This window comes from Gopherus evgoodei, chromosome 13, assembly GCF_007399415.2.
Source record: "Gopherus evgoodei ecotype Sinaloan lineage chromosome 13, rGopEvg1_v1.p, whole genome shotgun sequence".
NCBI lineage: Eukaryota > Metazoa > Chordata > Testudines > Testudinidae > Gopherus > Gopherus evgoodei.
Window position 1 is genome coordinate 8,401,388 of NC_044334.1, and position 22,242 is coordinate 8,423,629.

Below are 22,242 nucleotides of genomic sequence, written 5' to 3' on the forward strand. Positions count from 1 at the left end.
GTTGGTCAATTTCATCCTCTGTCAGAATTCTTCATCTGAGTGTGAGTTTCAGGATTTGGCTCACATACTTTGTATTCATATGTGTGTTCTCTTTAGACAACTGAAGAAGAGAGAGAGCTGGTCGACAAGATTAAGCAAATATGGGAGACCCTCTTATTTGATTCATCGGAAGTTGATCACAGCCTTGGAAGCATCAAAAAGACATTCACGGAGGTAATATTTTTACCTTACATGTTTAAAATGCATTTAGAAAAGGAAGGAAAAAATCCTAATTCAAACAATATTCCCTTTAGATTACAAGGGAGCAGATTGGAGACTACAGTAGCCAGATAGCAGATTTTTTCCACAGATTTTCTACTGAGGGGCCTGGTGCTGTTGGGGAGAATCTTGACAAAGGTAAGAAGACTTATGTCTCTGTAGTTACATCTTAAAGTAGTGTGAAGCCTGATACACTTGAAAACAGAAACCTATGTACTTTCAAAATGTTTTCCCCTCTTAAAATACAAGCTGAACAAGTGTGACGTTTGAAGAATTTGTGTATACAGAAATGGTGCATTATTTATCCATCATAACCCATGAAAAATATTTGTCTACCAGACTTTCCTTCTCTTTACAGGATTGGAACTCTTAGATATTTTTGAAAAGGAATTGGAAAAACATGAGAAAAATCGTCAGGAGTTGGCTAATGCTGAGAAACTTTTTGACCTTCCAATCACAATGTACCCTGACTTATTAAAGGTCCAGAAGGATATGAAGGGTCTGAAGCAGATCTATGAAATTTATAAATTGCAAAGCGTAAGTGTTCTATAAAAATATATATAATATAGAACTTCTCTTTTATTGCAGTCAAGTCTGTTCCTATCCATTTGACTGAAATAAGTTGTGATTGTTTTATCCTTCTGACTACCAGAATATAGATCACCTGAATAGTGCTTTAGTTATACTCATTTGTCCAGGAAATGTGATATTGTAGTAAGGTCCAGATTCTGATACTCTTATTCATGCTGGTTAGCATCTTATCCCCAAGTAGTCTCATTGACTGCAGTAGGCTTGCTCCTGTGCTTGTGTGCAGTGCTCATTGTGAGTAGATGGATTTCAGGCTGGCCCTAAGTGACCTTAGTTGGTCTTTGAACAAGTATTTTTTTTTAATGGATTTTGGAATAATTAAAATGTGGTAACATTAAAAGTCAGACTGTGACTTTGTAAAGCAGGTTCTTATTACTGCTTCCCCTGTTGTGTCTTATCTTAAATCAGACTATAAGCTCGTTGAGGCAGGGGACTGCCTTTTATGCTGTTCATACAGCATCTTTCACATTTGGGCCCTGATATTGACTGGGCCTCTGAATACTATTGCAGTAGAAATAATAAATACGTTGTCACATTCCTTTCATAGTAACTTAAAAGGAAATATTATGAATATTTTCATCTACCTTGTTTCCAGGCTGCTAAAGAGGAATGGTCGCAGACCCTTTGGGTAAATCTCAATGTGCAGTTTCTCCAAGAAGGAATTGAAGGATTTCTTAAAAGCCTCCGAAAGCTGCCCAAGCAAGTGCGCAATGAGCCGGTGGCTTATCACCTGGAAGCAAAGATGAAGGCATTCAAGGACTCCATTCCTTTGCTACTGGATTTGAAAAACGAAGCATTGAGAGACAGGTTTGATCCAGTTTGTTTAAGGAATTTTCTGTGTGTGAAAGGAAATTTATTTTTGTTTGTTATAACTGTTAATTTCAGATGTTGAAATCATGCAAACATTTTGCATATTATAGTTGATATCCAATTACTAAGATCGCACGAGATGATGCAGTATGTGTAAATATGGTGTGTGTTTTATGTAAAATATGAAGTCTCATTCTAAACATGAAATATAATTCTAAATATAATTCTAGACTGTATTGTGCACAGGACCATTATTATACATTTGTTGACAGTAATTTTCACATTTACCGTGTCATAGTGCTTGACAAAATGAAAACCAAAATCATAGACACATAGGCTCAGTATCTCTGACCAGCCACTAAATTCATGCATGCAAAATGTGGCCATGTGGTTATCTCACTTGCACTGACAGCTAGGCACTTGATCATACAAATGTGATAGTTCCACATAATTACCTATTCTGAGCACTCAAACGAACATGTACTACTAACATGTTATAGATATTATAACTACTGATCTAGCGTCTAATGCTAGTAGTTCTAATCTGGAATGCTAGAAACACTGCTGGAATCTGATAACCACTGGTTGTGCTTAGTTCAAAGCTGGCTGCTGACTGATGTTTTTGCTCCTTACGTTTGACCTCAAGCAGAGGTAGCTGAGACCTGATCAAATCAATGCTCCTCCTTCCTACCACCAGCTCCTCTGACATTCAAACCACGCTTTCTCTGCTAGAACAGCTTGACAGCTCAAAGCTAGCACTTCATCTCTCTTATCTGCATCACATGGAACTACCAAAACCATACCCCCACCGAGTTGTGGGAAGTAAAGAATGAGCTGCTGAGCCAATCCCCAACCTGGTGTTTGGCTGGGATGGAAAGATGGAGTGTCTAGGAAATGAATGTTCCCTCCAATTTGTCTTCATTTGATAGTATTATTCCCTGCTTTTTAAGTTGATCCCTATTGTTAATATCTGGTCTTGTTTATAACATGTTGATTTACTGAAACTCTTCCAGGCATTGGAAAGATCTTATGGAGAGAACTGGCACTAGTTTTGAAATGACAACAGCAACTTTCACCTTGGAGAATATGTTTGCTATGGAGCTGCACAAATACTCAGATGTTATCAATGAGATAGTGGGATCTGCTGTTAAAGAACTTAGCATTGAGAAGGCAAGGTTTTTAAATAATACCTAACTTGTTTTGAAGACACTTAATGACAACAGAGGTTTTTATTTTCTTCATTGTTTTTGATCTTTCAGTTTTAATTATCAAATGGTATTTAGAATAGCAGTAAATAGTTTAACCTTTAGTTGCCAAAAAGATTACGTTAGCCAGTTGTGTGATCCTTGTTTGGATTGGATGGGTTTTAAAGTGTGAGTCTACTTTAAAAAGTGATTGTAAAAGTGTCAAGATAGTTTTCCACTTTTATTGTCTACCAGAAAACTTACCTGACACAAAAATCAGTTTACAATTAAAAATATTTTCTTTCCTAACTGCCAGCTCTGCACATTTGACCTGGGATCTGATAATCAAGCAGGATGCTTTCCGTTTTCTGCATCATTGCCAGTAATTAAGGTTCTGCAGCTCAGATAAGTCCTTCAGTGATACTAGTATAACTGAATTATTTTCACTGGAACTGCACTGGAGGTAACTGAGAAGATAGCTCTGTTAATGATGCACTAGATGGAGCCAAATTCATCTCTCTCGGAGCTGTGTTGGTTCTTTAGTGATAAAAAGCAGAAATAACTTACTTCTCTCATGAGATTAGCAGATAAAACTCATAATGCACACTAAGAACAGATCTATTGGATACATTATCCCTGTTCAGAGTAGACCTGCCCTTTAGAGCTAGAAAAATCTGTGTAAAAGCCTTCCTAAATGAGCAATTTTCATTTTGATGTTAGAATGACTGTCCTCTAGTTTTACAGGACTGAAACAGCCTTTTTTTTATGTTCACATGCAGGGTGTTAAGGAGATAGTGGAAACTTGGGAGAACATGAAGTTCACTGTACAAAGGTATTTCAAAGGCACTCAAGAGCGAGGTTTTATTTTGGGGTCTGTCGATGAAATTACTCAGATTCTTGATGACAATGCCGTCAATCTTCAGAGTATCTCAGGCAGTCGATTTGTAGGTCCTTTTCTATCAACAGTTCACCACTGGGAAAAAACTCTATCCTTGATTGGTGAAGTTATTGAGGTAGGGAAGAAACTGAATGATTAATTTTTCTCTAGCTTTTGTTGTTCATGATCAAGATTTTCCATAGAACTTGTTTCTTTGATTGTAACGCTTGACTCTTCTTCTAGGTCTGGATGGTGGTTCAGAGGAAATGGATGTACCTGGAAAGCATCTTTATTGGTGGGGATATAAGATCACAGCTTCCAGAGGAAGCAAAAAAATTTGACAACATAGACAGGATATTTAAAAGGGTAAGTAACTCACCTGTTTTGTAATGGCTTGTGATTGAGAGAATTATGTGATATGTTTTGCTTTTAGCTCCATATTTAACTGCAGTCCTCCATTGATAGATGTCAGTGCCCTAACATTTTTCTTCTGCTGACGACTAAGCAAGTACTTCTCTCTAGCGATACTTCCAGCTATTCGAACTGATTGTAAAAATGTCAACGTGACTGTGAGCTTACCTGGCACAGAAATCAGTTTACAAGTAAAAATATTTTCTTTCCTAATTGCCAGTCCTACACATTTAAGCTGTGATCTGATAGTCAAGCTGGATCCTTTCCATTTCTTGCATCATTGTCAGTTATAAAGGTTCTGCAGCTGCAAGCGCTTCACGACTTATCTGTCTAAGGCATCATGGATATTTTAGTACTGTAGAAATAGTAAATAATAATAAAAAGTGTGACTATATATAATGATAATATCCTAGATTGTTTAAGTATTGCCATAAAAGAAATCTAACTCAATTTGCTCCTCAGTGTTACCCTTAGTAGTTTTTAAATGTTCTTTTCTATGTCCCTAGATAATGGGTGACACTGTAAAAGACCCAGTGATAAAAAAATGCTGTGAAGCCCCAAATCGACTCACAGACCTTCAGCAGATAAGTGATGGTCTAGAGAAATGTCAGAAAAGCTTGAACGATTACCTGGATTCAAAGCGGAATGCTTTCCCCCGATTTTTCTTTATATCTGATGATGAGTTGCTCAGCATCCTTGGTAGTAGTGACCCACTCTGCGTTCAGGAACACATGATAAAGGTACAGCATCCTGCTTATGAGAATGCCCCATGCACACTATGATTTTTAGGTGGAAGATTCTATACTATACAGATTATTAAGAACCTGCTAGTGTTTCTTTCAAAGTAAACGTGCTGTAACAGCAACATAGGAAACACAAGAATTGCCAGACTGGACCAGACTAGTGATCCAGGCAGTACAGTATCCTGTCAGTGCCAATGGCTGGTACCAGTGGCTTCAGAGGAAGATTCAGGATACCCCATAGTAAACTACTATGCAATAACCATCTCTGTAACTCTTGGTAAATTTGTATTTTCTATAAAAATCTTAATTGGGCCAAATTCTATGCTCATTTACACTCTGTGCAGTTGGGTTCATGGGATATAAATCTGTGCAAAATCTGGCTGTCAGTATTTAAAAATAATTTGTCTGCTATGTTTGATTGCTCAGAGCCTGATCCTGAACTCTAATGGGGGGTAAGTGAGGTACCTAGATCTTAGGAACCTTTAGTACAAATCGTACAAAGGGTTCCTCTGCTGGCATGTTTCAGATGTATGATAACATAGCATCACTGAGATTTCAGGAGGGTGATAGTGGTGAAAAAATGGCAACAGCCATGATTTCAGCCGAAGGAGAAGTGATGGAGTTCCGGCGGGCTATTGCAGCAGAAGGGCGAGTCGAGAACTGGATGACAGCTGTTCTGGTTGAAATGAGAAGAACAAACAGACTTATTACTAAAGAGGCCATTTTTCGATACTGTGAAGATAGAAGCAGGTGAAGTAATTACTGTGATAAGGATAACAATTGAAGCATAATAAACCATTAATAGTTTAAAGTCTATATAAACCATAGAGAAAGTGGTGTAGAGACTTGCTTTTTTATTTAAATATAGTTCCCTTCTCTTACTCTGTATGTTAAGGGTCTATTAAAAATTGATTGCCACCCAGTTCTCACATGCACAGACAGTTAAACAGAAAAAAAATCTCAATCCCCAGCATCTAAACAACTTTAACTCTACCCCTGTAGTTCTGTTTATCTTCAAAAAATGTTATCTTTAAAAATGCGTTTAAAGTGTTATATTTGAAGAACAAAATCTAATTCTATAAATTCCAAATGAATAACTGGAAATGTAATTTACAGCCTTGATTATCTATTGGGGATTATTCTGTAGGCCAAGCGTTCTGACACTAACAGTTGCTTTTCAGTATAAAGAATAATTTAATGAACTTGCTTAGGAATTAGGATCTGTTAACCCACTAGCTTTGTGTCCTTTGATATTGTCCACTTTTAAGTGGAATTACTTTGCTCAGGAGAAAAAGACCGGATGAGTATTTGTATGTGCTTATGCACTTCAGTGATAGGCACTATGATATACATAGATCAATACATTCTTCAATAACAGAGACAGATAAATCAATAGATAAGATGGATTATGTTAATGTACTCTTGAACTGTTAAAGTATTTCTGATATGCTTGTCTGAGGCTTCATGTCATACAATCTTTGTACAGATAAGAATGCAGTGTTAAATTGTTATGGACAGTTCAGAGGGAAGCTGTGTGCTGAATGGATAAGGCTCATTTAAAGTTACTGTAAGGAGAGAGCTAAGGTTGCTTGGGTGCTGGGCCATGAAAAATTTTCTGTTTACACAACTGTGTGCATAACTGGGAGTTAAGGTTGTTGTCAGCACTGTGTACATAACCTGAACCTGTGATTTCCTTAGTTTTTAATGGTTTTTAGTAGGACTGTCAAGCAATTAAAAAAATTAATTGCAATTAACTGCATGATTAAAAAATTAATCAGGATTAATCGCACTGTTAAACAATAATTACCATTTGTTTAAATATTTTTGGATGTTTTCTACATTTTCAAATATACTGATTTCAATTATAACACAGAATACAAAGTGTACAATGCTCACTTAATGTTTATTTTTGATAACAAATATGTGCACTGTAAAAAACAAAAGAAATAGTATTTTTCAATTCACCTAAGATTGGTACTGTAGTGCAGTCTCTTTATCATGAAAACTTTATCCACTCAGTCCTATTGTTCAGCCAGTCACTCAGAAAAACACATTTGTTCACATTTGCAGGAGATAATTCTTCCCGCTTCTTGTTTACAATGTCACCTGAAAGTAAGAACAGGTGTTCTCATGGCACTGTTGTAGCTGATGTTGCAAGATATTTATATGCCAGATGCGCTAAACATTCATATGTCCCTTCATGCTTCAACCACCATTCCAGAGGACTTGCGTCCATGCTGATGACGGGTTCTGCTTGATAACAATCCAAAGCAGTGCAGTCCGATGCATGTTCATTTTCATTATCTGAGTCAGATGCCACCAGCAGATTTTCTCTTTTGGTGATTTGGGTTCTGTGGTTTCTGCATCAGAGTGTTGCTCTTTTAAGACTTCTGAGAGCATGCTCCAGACCTTGTCCCTCTCAGATTTTGGAAGGCACTTCAGATTCTTAAACCTTGGTTCGAGTGCTGTAGCTATCTTTAGAGATCTCACATTGATATCTTCTTTGCATTTTGTCAGATCTTCAGTGAAAGTGTTCTTAAAATGAACAACATGCTGAGTCATCATCTGAGACTGCTATGACATTAAATATATGGCAGAAAGTGAGTAAAATAAAGCCAGAGACATACAATTCTTCCCTTAGAAATTCAGACACAAATTTAATTAATGCATTATATTTTTAACAAGCATCATCAGCATGGAAGCATGTCCTCTGGAACAGTGGCTGAAGCATGAAAGGGCATACGAATGTTTAGCATATCTGTCACATAAATATATTGCAATGCCGGCTACAAAAGTCCTGTGTGAATGCCTATTCTCACTTTCAGGTCACATTGTAAAGAAGATGCTGGCAGCATTATCTCCTGTAAACATAAATAAACTTGTTTGTCTTAGTGAGTGGCTGAACGAGAAATAGGACTGAGTGTACTTGTAGACTCTAAAGTTTTGCATTGTTTTGTTTTTGAGTGCAGTTATGTAACAAAAAAAATCAACATTTGTAAGGTGCACTTTCACGATAAAGAGATTGCACTACTGTACTTGTTTGAGGTGAATTGAAAAATACTGTTTCTTTTGTTTATCATTTTTACAGTGCAAATATTTGAAACAAAAAATAATAATATAAAGTGAGCCGTATACACTTTTTATTCTGTGTTGTAATTGAAATCAATATATTTGAAAATGTAGAAAAAAAATCCAAAAATATTTAATAAATTTCAGTTGGTATTCTATTTTTTAACAATGCAGTTAAAACAGCGATTAATCATGATTAATTTTTTTAATCATGATTAATTTTTTTGAGTTAATCGTGTGAGTTAACTGCGATTAATTGACAGCTCTATTTTTTAGTGTTGATAATGTGTGTAATGGTATTTCTTGTCTTGTTATGAATTGCACTTAGTAACCTTTAACTACAAGTTAGTTTTGTTGTGGGGGAATTTCCTAGTATTTTTAAAATAGTATTTGACACCTTGACAGAGTGCTCTCTTGTCTGTAGAGAGACAGACTTATATCACAGTTCCAAAAATTCAGGGTGGAACTGTTCTTTCAAATATATTATCCCATGTTTTCCATAGAGTTGACTGGATGTTGATGTATCAAGGCATGATGGTGCTGGCTGCTAATCAGGTCTGGTGGACCTGGGAGGTGGAAGACGTCTTTCACAAAGTGAAGAAAGGAGAAAAACAGGCAATGAAACTTTATGCTAAGAGAATGCACGAACAGATTGATGCCTTGGTTACCCGAATCACAAAGCCATTAAATAGAAATGACAGAAAAAAGTACAATACTGTTCTCATCATTGATGTCCATGCCAGAGATATTGTTGATTCATTTGTAAGAGACAGGTAATCCACTGACCTGCTGAGATAATTGCAGAGAGATTGTATTCTGTACTCACAATCTTTTGCTTTCTCCTTTATAGCATCTTGGAAGCTCGAGAGTTTGAATGGGAAAGCCAGCTGCGTTTTTACTGGGATCGAGAGCCGGATGACCTGAATGTGCGTCAATGCACTGGCACCTTTTCCTATGGTTACGAATATATGGGCTTGAATGGAAGACTCGTCATTACTCCCCTTACAGATCGTATCTATCTAACACTCACACAGGTATATATTAAAGGGCTTTTTCATATAATATTCTGTTGAAATATATTTCTTGGGGTTCACAACATGATTATTTTATTGCCCCTTTCTGTTTCCACAAGTGATAACATTATATAATAGTATATTTAAACTCAGTTAAAATCCCATGTGATTTGAAATTTTTAAAGACTATGTAAAAGGCTAGATCAGCTTCAAGGCTGGTTGTTTTGTTAAAATCATGTCTGAAAGGTGATCATTTTAAGGCATTATTACAGTGATGGTTGAGCCACTTCATGAGATCTCCAGTTCCTCTGCTACTGGCTGCCAAAACTCCTACCTCAGCTAGTGTTTTAGTTCTAATTTCTGGTGCCCATCTTCTGTTCTGCCTAATCCTCTGCTGACTTTCCATTCTTACGTATCAATCTTTGCTGGAGAGACTGTTGAGGTGCATGCAGTGTAAAAGCTGACTGGCAGCATCCAGAACTGGAAATGCTAGGAGAGAGACACTCTGGCAGCTGTGGGAGGTGAAGGAAGAGCACAAGCAGGGATGAAGCAGAAATAAATCATAAAATTCATGAGTGTGATGCTTGTCCTCTAATTAGTACATTTGCTAAACAACCCAAACCCGAGCTGAGGTATAACAGTTCATATGATATCCACATAGCTAAACTATATTGTACTGTATGTACACACACACACACACATATGCTACATTGTGGCATGTAAGGAACCTGCATAACTTTTTTATTGAGCAAACATGATGACTTTCTCGACAATGTTTATTGGAAGCCTTTGAGCTGAATTGCAGTGTGTTACCCTGCTCCATTCAGCCTTGCTTTTGTGGTTTGTTTCCAAAAGGCTCTATCCATGTTTTTGGGAGGAGCACCTGCAGGGCCAGCAGGTACAGGAAAAACGGAGACAACCAAGGATCTGGCCAAAGCCCTGGGCTTGCTGTGTGTTGTAACAAACTGCGGCGAAGGCATGGATTTCAAAGTAAGAGTTAGAAGGCTGTGTCCTCTGGTAACAGGATACTAGCACCATTATGCACAAAGACCAGGCTAAATGACTTGCCTTTAGCTTTCGAAGAAGACCTCTTCTAATTACAAATAAATCCCATGTAGTTGAAAATGAAATATAGTAAAAAAATATGTTGTTTCTTGTTTAAGTTCCTGAGGTGGCTGGAGCTCAGGATTCTGGCTTTGGCTTGTAACAGTGAGAATCAGTGGCTAGATGATAAGATTCTAAGCCGGGGTCAGCAACCTTCCAGAAGTGCTGTGCCGAATCTTCATTTATTCACTCTAATTTAAGGTTTCACATGCCAGTAATACATTTTAACATTTTTAGAAGGTCTCTTTCTGTAAGTCTATAATATATAACTAAATGATTGTTGTATGTAAAGTAAATAAGGTTTTTAAAATGTTTAAGAAGCTTCATTTAAAATTAAAATAAAATGCAGAGCCCCCCCAAGACTGGTGGCCGGGACCCGGGCAATGTGAGTACCACTGAAAACCAGCTCACGTGCCGCCTTCGGCACCCGTGCCATAGGTTGCCTACCCCTGTTCTAAGCTCATTGTGGGCCACCAGCATAGAGTGAATAAGCCTAGCAATAGACCTTGGAGTGGGAAGGTGGACCAGTATCTATAAGCTTTGTTAAGTCCTTTACTGGTGTATTATATGCCAAAATGTGCTAATGCTGAATGGTTTTTTGTGCTGTTTTTGTTTTGTTTTCAGGCAGTTGGTAAAATTTTCTCCGGTCTTGCCCAGTGTGGGGCATGGGGATGCTTTGATGAATTTAATCGTATAGATGCTTCTGTGCTTTCAGTCATCTCTTCTCAGATCCAGACAATACGAAATGCTCTAATGAATCAGTTGAAAACATTTCAGGTAAACACACACACACACAAAACCTCTTGAGAAAGAAGGCGAGTCTTGTACTTAAGGCATGGGATTCGGGGAGGCTATCATAAGATTCAGTTTACTTGTGCCAACATATCACACTTGGGTATTGAGAGTTAGGTACTTAAGTGCATATTTAAGCACTTAAATAATTGGCCTGATTTTCAGAGATAATGAGTAGTTCCCTTTAAGTGCTCTGTGCCTGAGTTTCCCTGTCTGTAAAATGGGAATGATAATATCTACCTACCTACCTGACGTGGGAGTTGTGAGGCTTAATGTATTATTTATTGTAAAGTTTTGAGATCCTCAGGTAAAAAGTGTAGTAAAGAAGTGCAAAGCATTTTTGCCATTTTATCTTTTTAAGTCAGAGTCAGTATAGTCTAACATTTGTTTATGTTTTAGTTTGAAGGGCAGGAAATTTCCCTGGATGCACGAATGGGCATTTTTATAACCATGAATCCTGGGTATGCTGGCCGTACTGAGCTCCCTGAATCTGTAAAAGCTTTATTCAGGCCTGTGGTTGTGATTGTACCAGATCTCCAGCAAATCTGCGAAATCATGCTTTTTTCTGAAGGTTTTCTTTTGGCAAAGGTAGGGAAAGTTTACTCCAAAGTAAAGTAAAATAAAAACATGCACATGTGTGGTGTGTGGCTTGGGACTTCTTTCTTATGATTCTCTGTCTTCACTCTCAAATAGGCCCTTGCCAAAAAGATGACAGTATTATACAAGTTAGCAAGAGAGCAACTTTCTAAACAGCATCATTATGATTTTGGACTGCGTGCTCTCAAGTCTGTACTTGTGATGGCTGGAGAACTGAAGAGAGGATCACCTGATCTTAATGAGGTAGACTTACTGTGTTCAGCTGAGGAACTGCCCTCCTATGACTTGGGTAAATTCCCAAAGGTTTAGTGAAATTACCACCTTCTGTGGATCTGTATGTAGCACTGTATGTAGCAGTTCATTGATAGTATCTTTGGTTGTATCAAGAATGCCGTTTGTACATCTGCTACACACATAGGGATGCTTTCCTGTCTGTGGCATTTGTCTTCCCACTTAATGATTTACTTATTGAGCAACATCATTCCTTGCACAATGTTCAGGTACCACCTCTTTACATGCAGTGCTAACAGAAAGGGTATGTCAATATGGGAAGACCATGTTATCAGCAAACTGCAGATAAAAGGGAGAGTATAGCTGTTTTAACCCTTAGTTTACTTTGTAAGTGAAATATACCTATCTCATAGAGCTGGAAGGAACCCTGAAAGGTTATTGAGTTCAGGCCCCTGCCTTTACTAGCAGGGCCAAGTACTATTTTTGTGCAAGATCCCTAAGTGGCCCCCTCAAGGGGAGAACTCACCACCCTGGACTTAACAGGACAATGTGCCAACCACTGAGATATCCCACCCCCAGAAAATGTAATGTATGAAGATATACCTATCTCATAGAACTGGAAGGGACCCTGAAAGGTTATTGAATCTAGCCCCCTGCCTTCACAGGTAGGACCAAGTACTGATTTTGCCCCAGATCCCTAAGTGACCCCCTCAAGGAGAGGGCCCACCACCCTGGGTTTAGCAGGCCAATGCTCAAACCACTGAGCTAGCCCTCCCCCCCATATACTTTGTATATCTGTTTGAAGGTCTTAGAGCAAGGTCCTTAAAGGTACTTAAGCGCCTAACTGCTATTAGGCACTTGAGTATTTTGGAAGATCCGGGCCTTAATGTTTATATCTAGGATGCAAAGGCTAGATGAATATACAGAGTAAAAATTTCCAATGTAACACGTAAATTATGTCGCCAAAAATGCTTATATGCTAGTTGTCTAATCAAAACCTATATTTGCATACGCAAAGCTGCTAATTGTACCATACCTTCCAGTACATTTATATACCCAAATGTAGGTTTTGCAGAGTTTTCTAAAGCAAGTAAGTACGTTAACAGTGAGCATTTGTGAATTAATTCAAGAAACAACCAGTAATTTGGGACATTCCAGAACCCTTGTTTGGAAATTTGATTCATATAATGACAAAATCGAATTTAAAATCCCAGTTGAAACTGATCAGCTTCACCACGATGAAATAGCTTTTATTTCCAACAGTAATTCATGCCAAGATAATTATCTAAAGGTATTAGGAGTACATATAGTAAAAATTGCCATCACTGTGTTAAAATAATTGTATAACGGTATTATACAAATATTTTCTAGGCTATTTACACTTTTGAAAATTGGTTGAATATTTGGGGAATCTCTATTCTTTTGTGTTTTATCTAGGATGTGGTATTGATGAGAGCTCTCCGAGATATGAATCTTCCTAAGTTTGTGTTTGAAGATGTACCTCTCTTCCTTGGCCTGATCTCTGACTTGTTTCCTGGCCTGGATTGTCCTCGAGTCCGCTACCCTAACTTTAACGATGCTGTAGAACAAGTGCTAGAAGAAGGTGGTTATGTCGTTTTACCAATCCAGGTAGAAGAAATGTTGACTTGTTTAACATTATTGTTGTAAACAGTGGGTAAGATCTTCGTATGGTGTATACTGGAGTGGCATCACTGTAATCAGTGGAGCTATACTGATATACACCAACTGAAGATCTGGCCTATACGGTTTTTATACATAGTTATCTAAGTCAATGTGTATTTTTCAGGTGGATAAAGTAGTTCAAATGTATGAGACAATGTTAACTCGTCATACTACTATGGTGGTTGGACCTACTGGAGGTGGCAAGTCTGTTGTCATTAATACTTTGTGCCAGGCCCAAACCAGGTGAGCACAGAAGTAGATGTTAGGGAATCAGAATTTGAAAGGGCATAGTCTGTAGGACAAATGTACTGCAGCAGTCCTATGTGCTCATGCTGTGATCTTCCCTAAAACTTTATCCTACTGTAGTATTTGCTTGGTGCAAAGTTTAACTTGGTCTGTGTTGTGTTTGGTAATATTGTTCTTTCTGGTACTTCTCGGCTTAGGCTAGGATTAGTGACAAAGGTTTATATCCTGAACCCTAAAGCTATGAGTGTGATTGAGCTGTATGGTATTCTTGACCCTACCACACGAGATTGGACAGATGGAGTTCTATCAAACATCTTCAGGGAAATCAACAAACCTACTGATAAGAAAGAGCGAAGGTAACCACCTAAGAATTCAAAATTATATTAGTAACTTTTAGATATTCTGAATTTTACAAAGTCACTTTATTTTATGTTTAATACAAATTAGATTAACAGTCCTAAAGAAAAATGAAGGGAACATACTGAAAGGTTAGGAACCAAACAACAATATTGTCCTAAGAGTTTGGTGTCCCAATCTGATTCTGTAAGGACAATAGCTTCTGCTAAAAACGTTACCTGTATTTGACAGTTCTTCTCTGAGTCTTTGTCCGTGTGCATCCCAGTCTTGGTGCACATGTGCCTCATACATATGAGATCTTGCATGCATTAGCTGCAGGTGCAATATGAGTGGATCCATGTGGACAAAACATCTTGAAGAACCACAGGTACTGATAGGTTAGGAATCATTCTCTTAAGTTTATTTTGAATTACTAGAACAGAGGTGGCCAACCTGTGGCTCTGGAGCCACATATGGCTCTTCAGAAGTTAATATGTGGCTCCTTGTATAGGCACCAACTCGGGGGCCAAAGCTACAGGCACCAACTTCCCAATGTGCCAGATGGGGCTCACCGCCCAACCCCTGGCTCTGCCACAGACCTTGCCCCCACTCCACTCCTTCTTGCCCCTTCCCCTAAGCCTGCAGTGCCCTTGTTCCTCCCCCTCCTGAGCCTCCTGCATGCCACGAAACAGCTGATGGGAAGGGTGGGGGAAGTGCTGATCCGCCGAGCTGCCGGTGGGTGGGAGGTGCTGGGAGCGGGTGCGGGAGCTGATGGGATATTGCTGACATATTACTGTGGCTCTTTGGCAATGTACATTGGTAAATTCTGGCTCCTTCTCAGGCTCAGATTGGTCACCCCTGGTCTAGAGTGATTCTAAGCTACATGAGATGTTATCTTTTGTCTTTCCATTGAATTACTTTAAAGTGGGCAACAGTCATGGCCTTTCATCAGATGCAAATTTAACATATTAGTTCTGCAATTGCAGCCCTGTGCATTGCACATTTGAGGGTCTTTTGCACTGCACATGTGAAGAAGGGAGCTAACAGTATTGCTTAGCTCTTGAATAGAGTTTTCTGGTTGAAAGCACTTCAAAACAGCATCTAATACACATCCCCTTGAATGAGATATGTAATAATATTTCAGTTTTACAGATAGGGAAACTAAAGCTGAGCAGTTCAATGACTCTCATGAGGCCATAAAGGCGGGGGAGGAATTGTGGAGGTGTTTGAGGCGGGTTGGGGAGATCTGCCCATGAGCTCTCTACTTCTGCCCTATTGTATATCATAACTTCCACGTGGAGATTCAGTCCTCTCCCGTCATATGCGGTGCCACACATTCGATGTTCTTTTCCCCACCACTAGGCAACTTTTTCCAAGGTGAATATACTGTAAAGTCAGTGGACTTTGGGTCAGGCCCAAGGAGAACATCTTCCTCTCGTACGAAGGCAGGAGAATGCTTGAGCCTCAGCAGGCAAGCAACCTCAAAAGCAAATTGTGTATGAATTGAGCCTGTAGAAGTGTAGCAGTCTGTTAATCTGAGCTCAGTACTCCTAGTAAGGTGAATGGGAACTAGGCAGGTTGAAGGATAGGAAAAGAGAGCCTTTAAATCTCCTCCGTTACAGTTAATTCATATCCTTAGCCTAAAATTGAGCTAACATCTTTGATGATGATGGTGATAATGATGATGATAGTACTTTAAAAGGAAATAAATGGATAGACTGTGCCTTGTTAATTTCAAAACATGAGGGGACTATTGAAGATGAATCACTGTTTATCTAACGTCTCTTTGTCTGACATGTCTATAGGTACATTTTATTTGATGGAGATGTGGATGCTCTCTGGGTGGAAAATATGAATTCTGTAATGGATGATAACAAGTTGTTAACCTTGGCCAATGGGGAGCGCATCAGGCTGCAGGCTCACTGTGCTCTGTTATTTGAGGTGAGAAATGACCACATCATTTAATAACAAATAAAGGGTTAACTCCATCTGGCTCGACAGATTCTGAAAAGCTGGAGCCACAACTGCTTTTCATGGTTTAAAGTTATTTATGGCCATCATTGCAACTTTGTTTTCTAGGTTGGAGACTTACAGTATGCATCTCCTGCTACCGTATCCCGTTGTGGGATGGTCTTTGTAGATCCTAAAAACTTGAAATATAAGCCGTACTGGCGGAAATGGCTTAACCAGAGAGGAAACAAGGTAGAAAATTGCTGGTGTTGATAAGATAATGATTTCAGAATCTGAATGTAGAATATAAATTGTGGCACCTTCATTGGCTGAATTTCTTTAGAATTCATTTGTCACACAGATCACTGTTACCAAGTTTGATTAGAGCTGTAAGAAAATTAGCAAGTTAAACTTTAAATCTTTGGTGTGGAAACAAATAATATAAAAACAGAGGTGCTTGATTTCCAGAATAAAAGTCAAAAACTATCACAAGAATGAACTTATTCATATTATAAAGTAGTGAATCCATGACCCCTGCTTATGTAATGTGGTGCATGTTGCTTTGAAGAGGGCTTTATGTTATACTAAGGCCTGGACTACACTAGGAATTTACTTTGGTATAAGTACGCCTCTCAGGCATGTGAAAAATCCATAGCTCTGTGAGACGCAGCTATACTGACCTAACCTCTAGTGTAGAGCAGCACTAGGTCGACAGGATATTCCCATTAACCTAGCTACCACCTCTTGGAGAGGTGGATTACCCTCCCCAATGGAAGAACCCCTCATGTTGGTATATGTAATGTCTGCACTGAAACTCTACAGCGACACAGCTGCAGTTTTTTAAGTGTAGACAAATCCCAAGATAAAAGAAAATGAAAATGATCTAATATAGACTAATATACTTTAGTAAAAGGGTTCCCCTGCTAGTACGGGATCTTGATGTTCCAGCTGTTCACTTCACAGGTGATAAGTGAACCAATAAAGTTCAGGACTCACTGCTCTAGAGTAATCCCTGTGCCCTGGGTTCATCCACTTTTATCAGCAATAAATAAATATAATCCTGTAATAAACACAAGTAACCATCTTCATCACCTCTGATTTTCCCCATAATATGCCAGATAAAAGGTAGCAATCTTCCAGTACACCAATAATTCATTAGGGTACTTTAATACCAAATAGTAGGCATCGTGATATGTCTGATCAGTGTACGCCACCATGTCTGTTTCTATGTTAAAAATAAGGTTATATGTACATAAAGAAGAAGAATCTATTTACACTGTATTTATAACAAGTATTCCTATATTATGTACAAACAAATATGTGTCATCCATTCATATAGCTGATAAAGGTTGCAGTGTGAGCAGAAAGACACCAGACTCCAAATTTTATAGCAGAGAGCTAGAGAATGGCCTCCTATACCTGGAAGTCCCTCACTTTATTAAGTTCTTACTGCAATATGTCCTGATCCTCTCTGGGAACTGGAGAAGCAAGAACTCTATGAATTCAGCTCAGTTCTACAAGAGTTAACCCTTGGGTTTGCTCAGTGTTCTCATGTCAATGATTTCGATTCAAAGGACCAAGTCCATAGTAGGTTTAAGTTGACCTAGCTCTATTGCCTTCATCTGGCTGATTCAGACCTACTCCTGCTGAGAATCTGGCCCATAGAGTGATGTTGCATCTCTTGAGGGAACTATACCCAGACCTCCTCTGGTACAGGGAACATCTCTATAGCTATGTCTATACTGTGCTGCAATGTGGACTACAGAGGTGGGAATTGCAGAGTGCCCCAAATTGTTATGCTCTGCCCCATATGGATGCTGCTGGCACAGACTAGAAGGTATTTAGTTACATGATTGACTGTATACAATTTTTTTCTAAAGATTGACTTCTATAAATTCGACCTAATTTCTTAGTGTAGGCATACCATTAGATACCTTTTCATTCACGCCGACAGCATCCATACAGGACAGTTAGACTGCAGGATGCTAATGTGTGCTGCATTTCCTACCCTCATAGCCCAAATTGTCAGGCTGCTTAGACAAATCCTAGTTACAGTTGGTTAGACAGGTAGCAAAATGGCTTTTAATGTTTCTTTGTGGCTGTGTCCTATCTCTTTTTTCTCAGCAAGAACAAGTTGAGTTAAGTCGTCTCTTTGAAAAATATGTACCATACCTTATTGATATGATTGTAGAAGGAATTATGGATGGCAAGCAAGGAGAGAAGCTGAAAACCATTGTTCCCCAAACAGATTTAAATATGGTAAGATATAAAGGGTATTGTTTAAGAATGCTTCTACAGAAGGGGAAACTGAGGCACAGAGGGGGTACAGAACTCTCCTAAGTTTACACAGCAAGCCAGTGACAGTGGTGAAGCCAAAGTGTTCCTCAGTATGCTGACTAGACAAAATGTGCCTCTATTCCCACTATAATAAAGACAGTCGGTTGCTAACACTATTTTTACTTTAACGAATACCTATATTTGCAGACACACACCTATATGTACACAAATCATCACAACATATTTGAATATATTGCCTTGCCCAAAAGGCATGAAAAGAAAAGAAGAGAAAAGAAAAGAAGGCATATTAGAAGTCATCATAATTCTGAACTTCATCTGAAGCCATGGTTTCTCAATTTTCTACCACAGGTAACGCAGTTGACTATGATGCTGGAAGCTGTAGTAGGGCTGGAACCCGATGATCCTGATGTTCTGGAGTGCTACTTCCTGGAAGCTTTGTATTCCTCTTTAGGTGCTACCCTCCTTGATACTGGAAGAATTAAATTTGATGAAAGTATTAAACGTATTTCCTCAATGTCAGTGGTTCAAGATGATAATGTCATGGCTAAACCAGGGGAACTACCAGGTAGGCTTTTGTCATTTATAATTCAGTCTGGGACACTTCCCTTGTTTTAAAAGAAAACAGCTGTGACAGAGTGGGATATGCCTGTGTCAAAGAGTTTGTATTGTATGTTGTCAGGGCTGGCTCCAGGCACCAGCGAAGGAAGCAGATGCCTGGGGTGGCCAATAGAAAGGGGCGGCACTCCATCCGTTGTTGGGGCGGCATATCCGGGTCTGCGGTGGCAATTCAGCGGCGGGTCTTTCACTCACCCTCTTTGTCTTCGGTGGCACTTTGACGGCGGCTCAATCGGGTTTTTCTTTCTTTTTTTTTTTTCCTTCACCGCTTGGGGTGGCAAAAAAGCTGGAGCCAGCCCTGTATGTTGTATGCAGGATATTAGAGAGACAAAGTGGGTGAGGTAATATCTTTTATTGGACCAACTTCTGTTGGTGGGAGAGACAAGCTTTTGAGCTACACAGAGCTCTGCTTCAGGTCTGGGAAATGTACTCAGAGTGTCACAGCTAAATACAAGCAGGGCCGGCTTTAGGCCAATTCCACCAATTCCCCCGAATCGGGTCCCGTGCCTAAGAGAGCTCTGCGCCCAGTGGCAGGGCTGCCCAAAGTGGGGGGCAAGTGGCCAAGAATCCCTTCCCTGGATAGAGGTGCCTTTTTAATTTTTACTCACCTGGTGGCGCTCCGGGTCTTTGGTGGCATTTCGGCAGCAGGTCCTTCACTCGCTCCGGGTCTTGGGTGGCACTTTGGCGGTGCGTCCTTCAGTGCCGTCGAAGACCCTGAGCAAGTGCAGGACCCGCCGCCTAAGGCTTGGCGCGCCGTCCAGTGAGTACAAGCCCCACGTGTTTTTTTACATGGTTTATTTATTTTTTTTAGTCATCCCTGCCTGGCCCTGTCAAAACTGTTCAAATCGGACCCACACTTCCTAAAGCCGGCCCTGAATACAAGGTGTGTTCAACATCAGGTCTAAACTTACCTGAGGGCAGCGTGTTGTTCTGCACTCCAGACAGCTGCCTTGCGCTGGAAAGGTGTTTTTGACACCTCTTGGAAGTATTGTCATTAAGAGCCATCTGCTACTATTGACTTTGAATGACTCTCTCTGAGAAGAGTTCCACCCAGGGGAGGATTGCCCAGGCAGGAGGCACTGTGGAAGACAACCACAAGGCTGCTCCTGAGGGTCCCCTTGCAAGTCCTGGGATAGCGGTGTTCTGGGGGCTGGGGTAGGAACGGCAATGTTAAATGAGAACCACATTGTATATTGCAGGTCAGCTTCCAACTTTGTATGACTTTCATTTTGATGGGTATCAAAAAAAGTGGGTACCTTGGAGCAAACTTGTTCCTCAATACTTTCATAAGCTTGACGTAAAATTTATTGACATTCTAGGTAAGTGTTGCTATCCTTTAATCTAAAATGTGCTATCTATAGTCATCTAGTAGTAAATAACCTGTGCAGTGCAGGATTCCATTCTGGGATGTTTCATTCAGGAAGTAAAGACGAATGACAAGGCAAAAAAAATTATTTTGCTCTTTACTGCTCATTTGTGATATACAACAATAGCCTTGAAGTTTACTGGAAGAAGTTTTTCTTTTTTTTGCCTGTTTTTCCCATTAGAAGTAATAGGCTTTGATATCCTTCTTCATGCTGGAGGACTCCAGCAAGGACTTAGGAGGGTTTGAATGGTGATATCATAATAGACCAGGGGTAGGCAACCTATGGCATGTGTGCCAAAGGCAGCACTCGAGCTGATTTTCAGTGGCACTCACACTGCCCGGGTTCTGGCCACCAGTCCGGGGGACGCTGAATTTTAACTTAATTTTAAATGAAGCTTCTTAAACATTTTAAAAACCTTATTTACTTTACATACAACAATAGTTTAGTTATATATGATAGACATAGAAAAAGACCTTCTAAAAATGTTAAAATGTATTATTGGCACGCAAAACCTTAAATTAGAGTGAATAAATGAAGACTTGGCACAGCACTTCTGAAAGGTTGCCGACCCCTGTAATAGACTGTTACCTTAGACAGCTGGGCTAGTCTACACATCTACATGTTACTCAGGATTGTGAATAATCCATACCCTGCTGAGTGACATAGTTAAGCCAATCTAAGTCCCCGAGTAGACAGCACTAAGTCGATGGAAGAATTCTTCAGTCCAACTAGCTACTGCCCCTTGGGTAAGTCGATTAACTACAGTGACGGGAGAACCCTTTCCATTGCTGTAGTAAGTTTTTTACATTGAAGTGTTGCATTGGTGCAGCTGCAGCTGGGGCACTGTAGAGTTTTAAATATAGACATAGCCTTAGACCCCTTCCCTCTCAGTGGCAGCTTTAGTCTTGCGGGATGTCACCCTTCAGGTTCTTCAAGGATCTTGTCAAAACCCTTCAGTAAAATGAGGAATGTGGAAAACCAATATTCATGATACATCTTAATGTGAAGGACAAGGAAAAAAAGAACACTGTCAGGCCATCTTTATATATAATAAAGAAGCAGTAGGGAATGGATAAAAAATGAGTTCGTTCACAGTTCATCTTTTAAGGATTGTTAGGAACATGTTTTGCATAACTACTAAGGTAAAAAGTCGGGAGTTGCTGAACCAGTGAAAAAAAATAACCCCAGTCTCCCAGGGTAGACAAGCCACAAAAATCACAGATCCTGGCTCAATTGCCTAGTCAGAGTAAAAAGTAATCTATCATGAAATCTCATAATATAATATCTGTTGTTATGCCACCATCATAAAATAGTGACAATTGAGTTGTACAGTTATGACAAAGTAATTGCATATACTTTTATAGTAAAAATTCCGAAAGTACATGTTAACTTCACTGAAAACACAAATAAATTATATGGCCACTAAAGTTATCCGTAATAACTTCAATCTAGTCACACACTGCAAAATTCACCTCTGCAGAGCTCCAGCAAAAGACCTTCATAAATCCCAGCTAAATCCTCAAAATAGGGGTTAAGTGGGGCTTAAATGGTGCACGAGCTTTTTGCTGGATCTGTGCATGGGGTGATTGTAATCTATTTCAACACATATGAATAAAGTTTCCACAATAAATGTTTAAAAGAGAGGGTTGTGCAATTAAGGTTGTTCTTAAATACGGTTACTTAACTGCTGTTTCAGATTACACATTTTATGCTGCTGTATGTTAACACAGTATGGGTTTGCCCCATCAGTGCTTACATATGCAAAATCTCTGGCTCTGCTGCATTTTAAATTAATCTTTTACTCTTTTTTTAAATAGTTCCTACTGTGGATACAACACGCACTACATGGTTGTTAGAACAGATGGTAAAAATCAAACACCCTGTTGTTCTTGTTGGTGAATCTGGTACTTCTAAAACTGCAACTACACAAACATTTCTAAAAAACCTAAACCAAGACTCTAATGTACGTATTCAGGGATTCTGTTCTGTTTATAAAACTTGTGTCTTCCTCTTTCTCATGTTGTGTGTTGTTAAGTAGTTGCATTTCTCCCCAGAGGTGGCTGCATTTCA

General features: G+C 39.2%; 1 protein-coding gene across 1 annotated transcript in view; it reads left to right on the forward strand.

Annotated features, from left to right (window-relative positions):
- LOC115661161 (dynein heavy chain 10, axonemal-like) overlaps positions 1-22,242 on the forward strand; it is an 85,308-nt gene that overhangs the window by 18,643 nt on the left and 44,423 nt on the right. The window contains exons 15-38 of the mRNA XM_030583410.1: positions 97-213; positions 294-396; positions 617-795; positions 1,442-1,653; positions 2,670-2,826; positions 3,620-3,853; positions 3,961-4,083; positions 4,635-4,868; positions 5,398-5,621; positions 8,444-8,713; positions 8,791-8,974; positions 9,809-9,943; positions 10,682-10,834; positions 11,249-11,437; positions 11,543-11,689; positions 13,115-13,306; positions 13,485-13,603; positions 13,804-13,962; positions 15,748-15,883; positions 16,022-16,144; positions 18,017-18,151; positions 18,539-18,755; positions 20,005-20,124; positions 21,990-22,135. Coding sequence (XP_030439270.1) covers positions 97-213; positions 294-396; positions 617-795; positions 1,442-1,653; positions 2,670-2,826; positions 3,620-3,853; positions 3,961-4,083; positions 4,635-4,868; positions 5,398-5,621; positions 8,444-8,713; positions 8,791-8,974; positions 9,809-9,943; positions 10,682-10,834; positions 11,249-11,437; positions 11,543-11,689; positions 13,115-13,306; positions 13,485-13,603; positions 13,804-13,962; positions 15,748-15,883; positions 16,022-16,144; positions 18,017-18,151; positions 18,539-18,755; positions 20,005-20,124; positions 21,990-22,135 — 4,008 coding nt within the window. The remainder of the gene's footprint in view (positions 1-96; positions 214-293; positions 397-616; positions 796-1,441; positions 1,654-2,669; positions 2,827-3,619; positions 3,854-3,960; positions 4,084-4,634; positions 4,869-5,397; positions 5,622-8,443; positions 8,714-8,790; positions 8,975-9,808; positions 9,944-10,681; positions 10,835-11,248; positions 11,438-11,542; positions 11,690-13,114; positions 13,307-13,484; positions 13,604-13,803; positions 13,963-15,747; positions 15,884-16,021; positions 16,145-18,016; positions 18,152-18,538; positions 18,756-20,004; positions 20,125-21,989; positions 22,136-22,242) is intronic.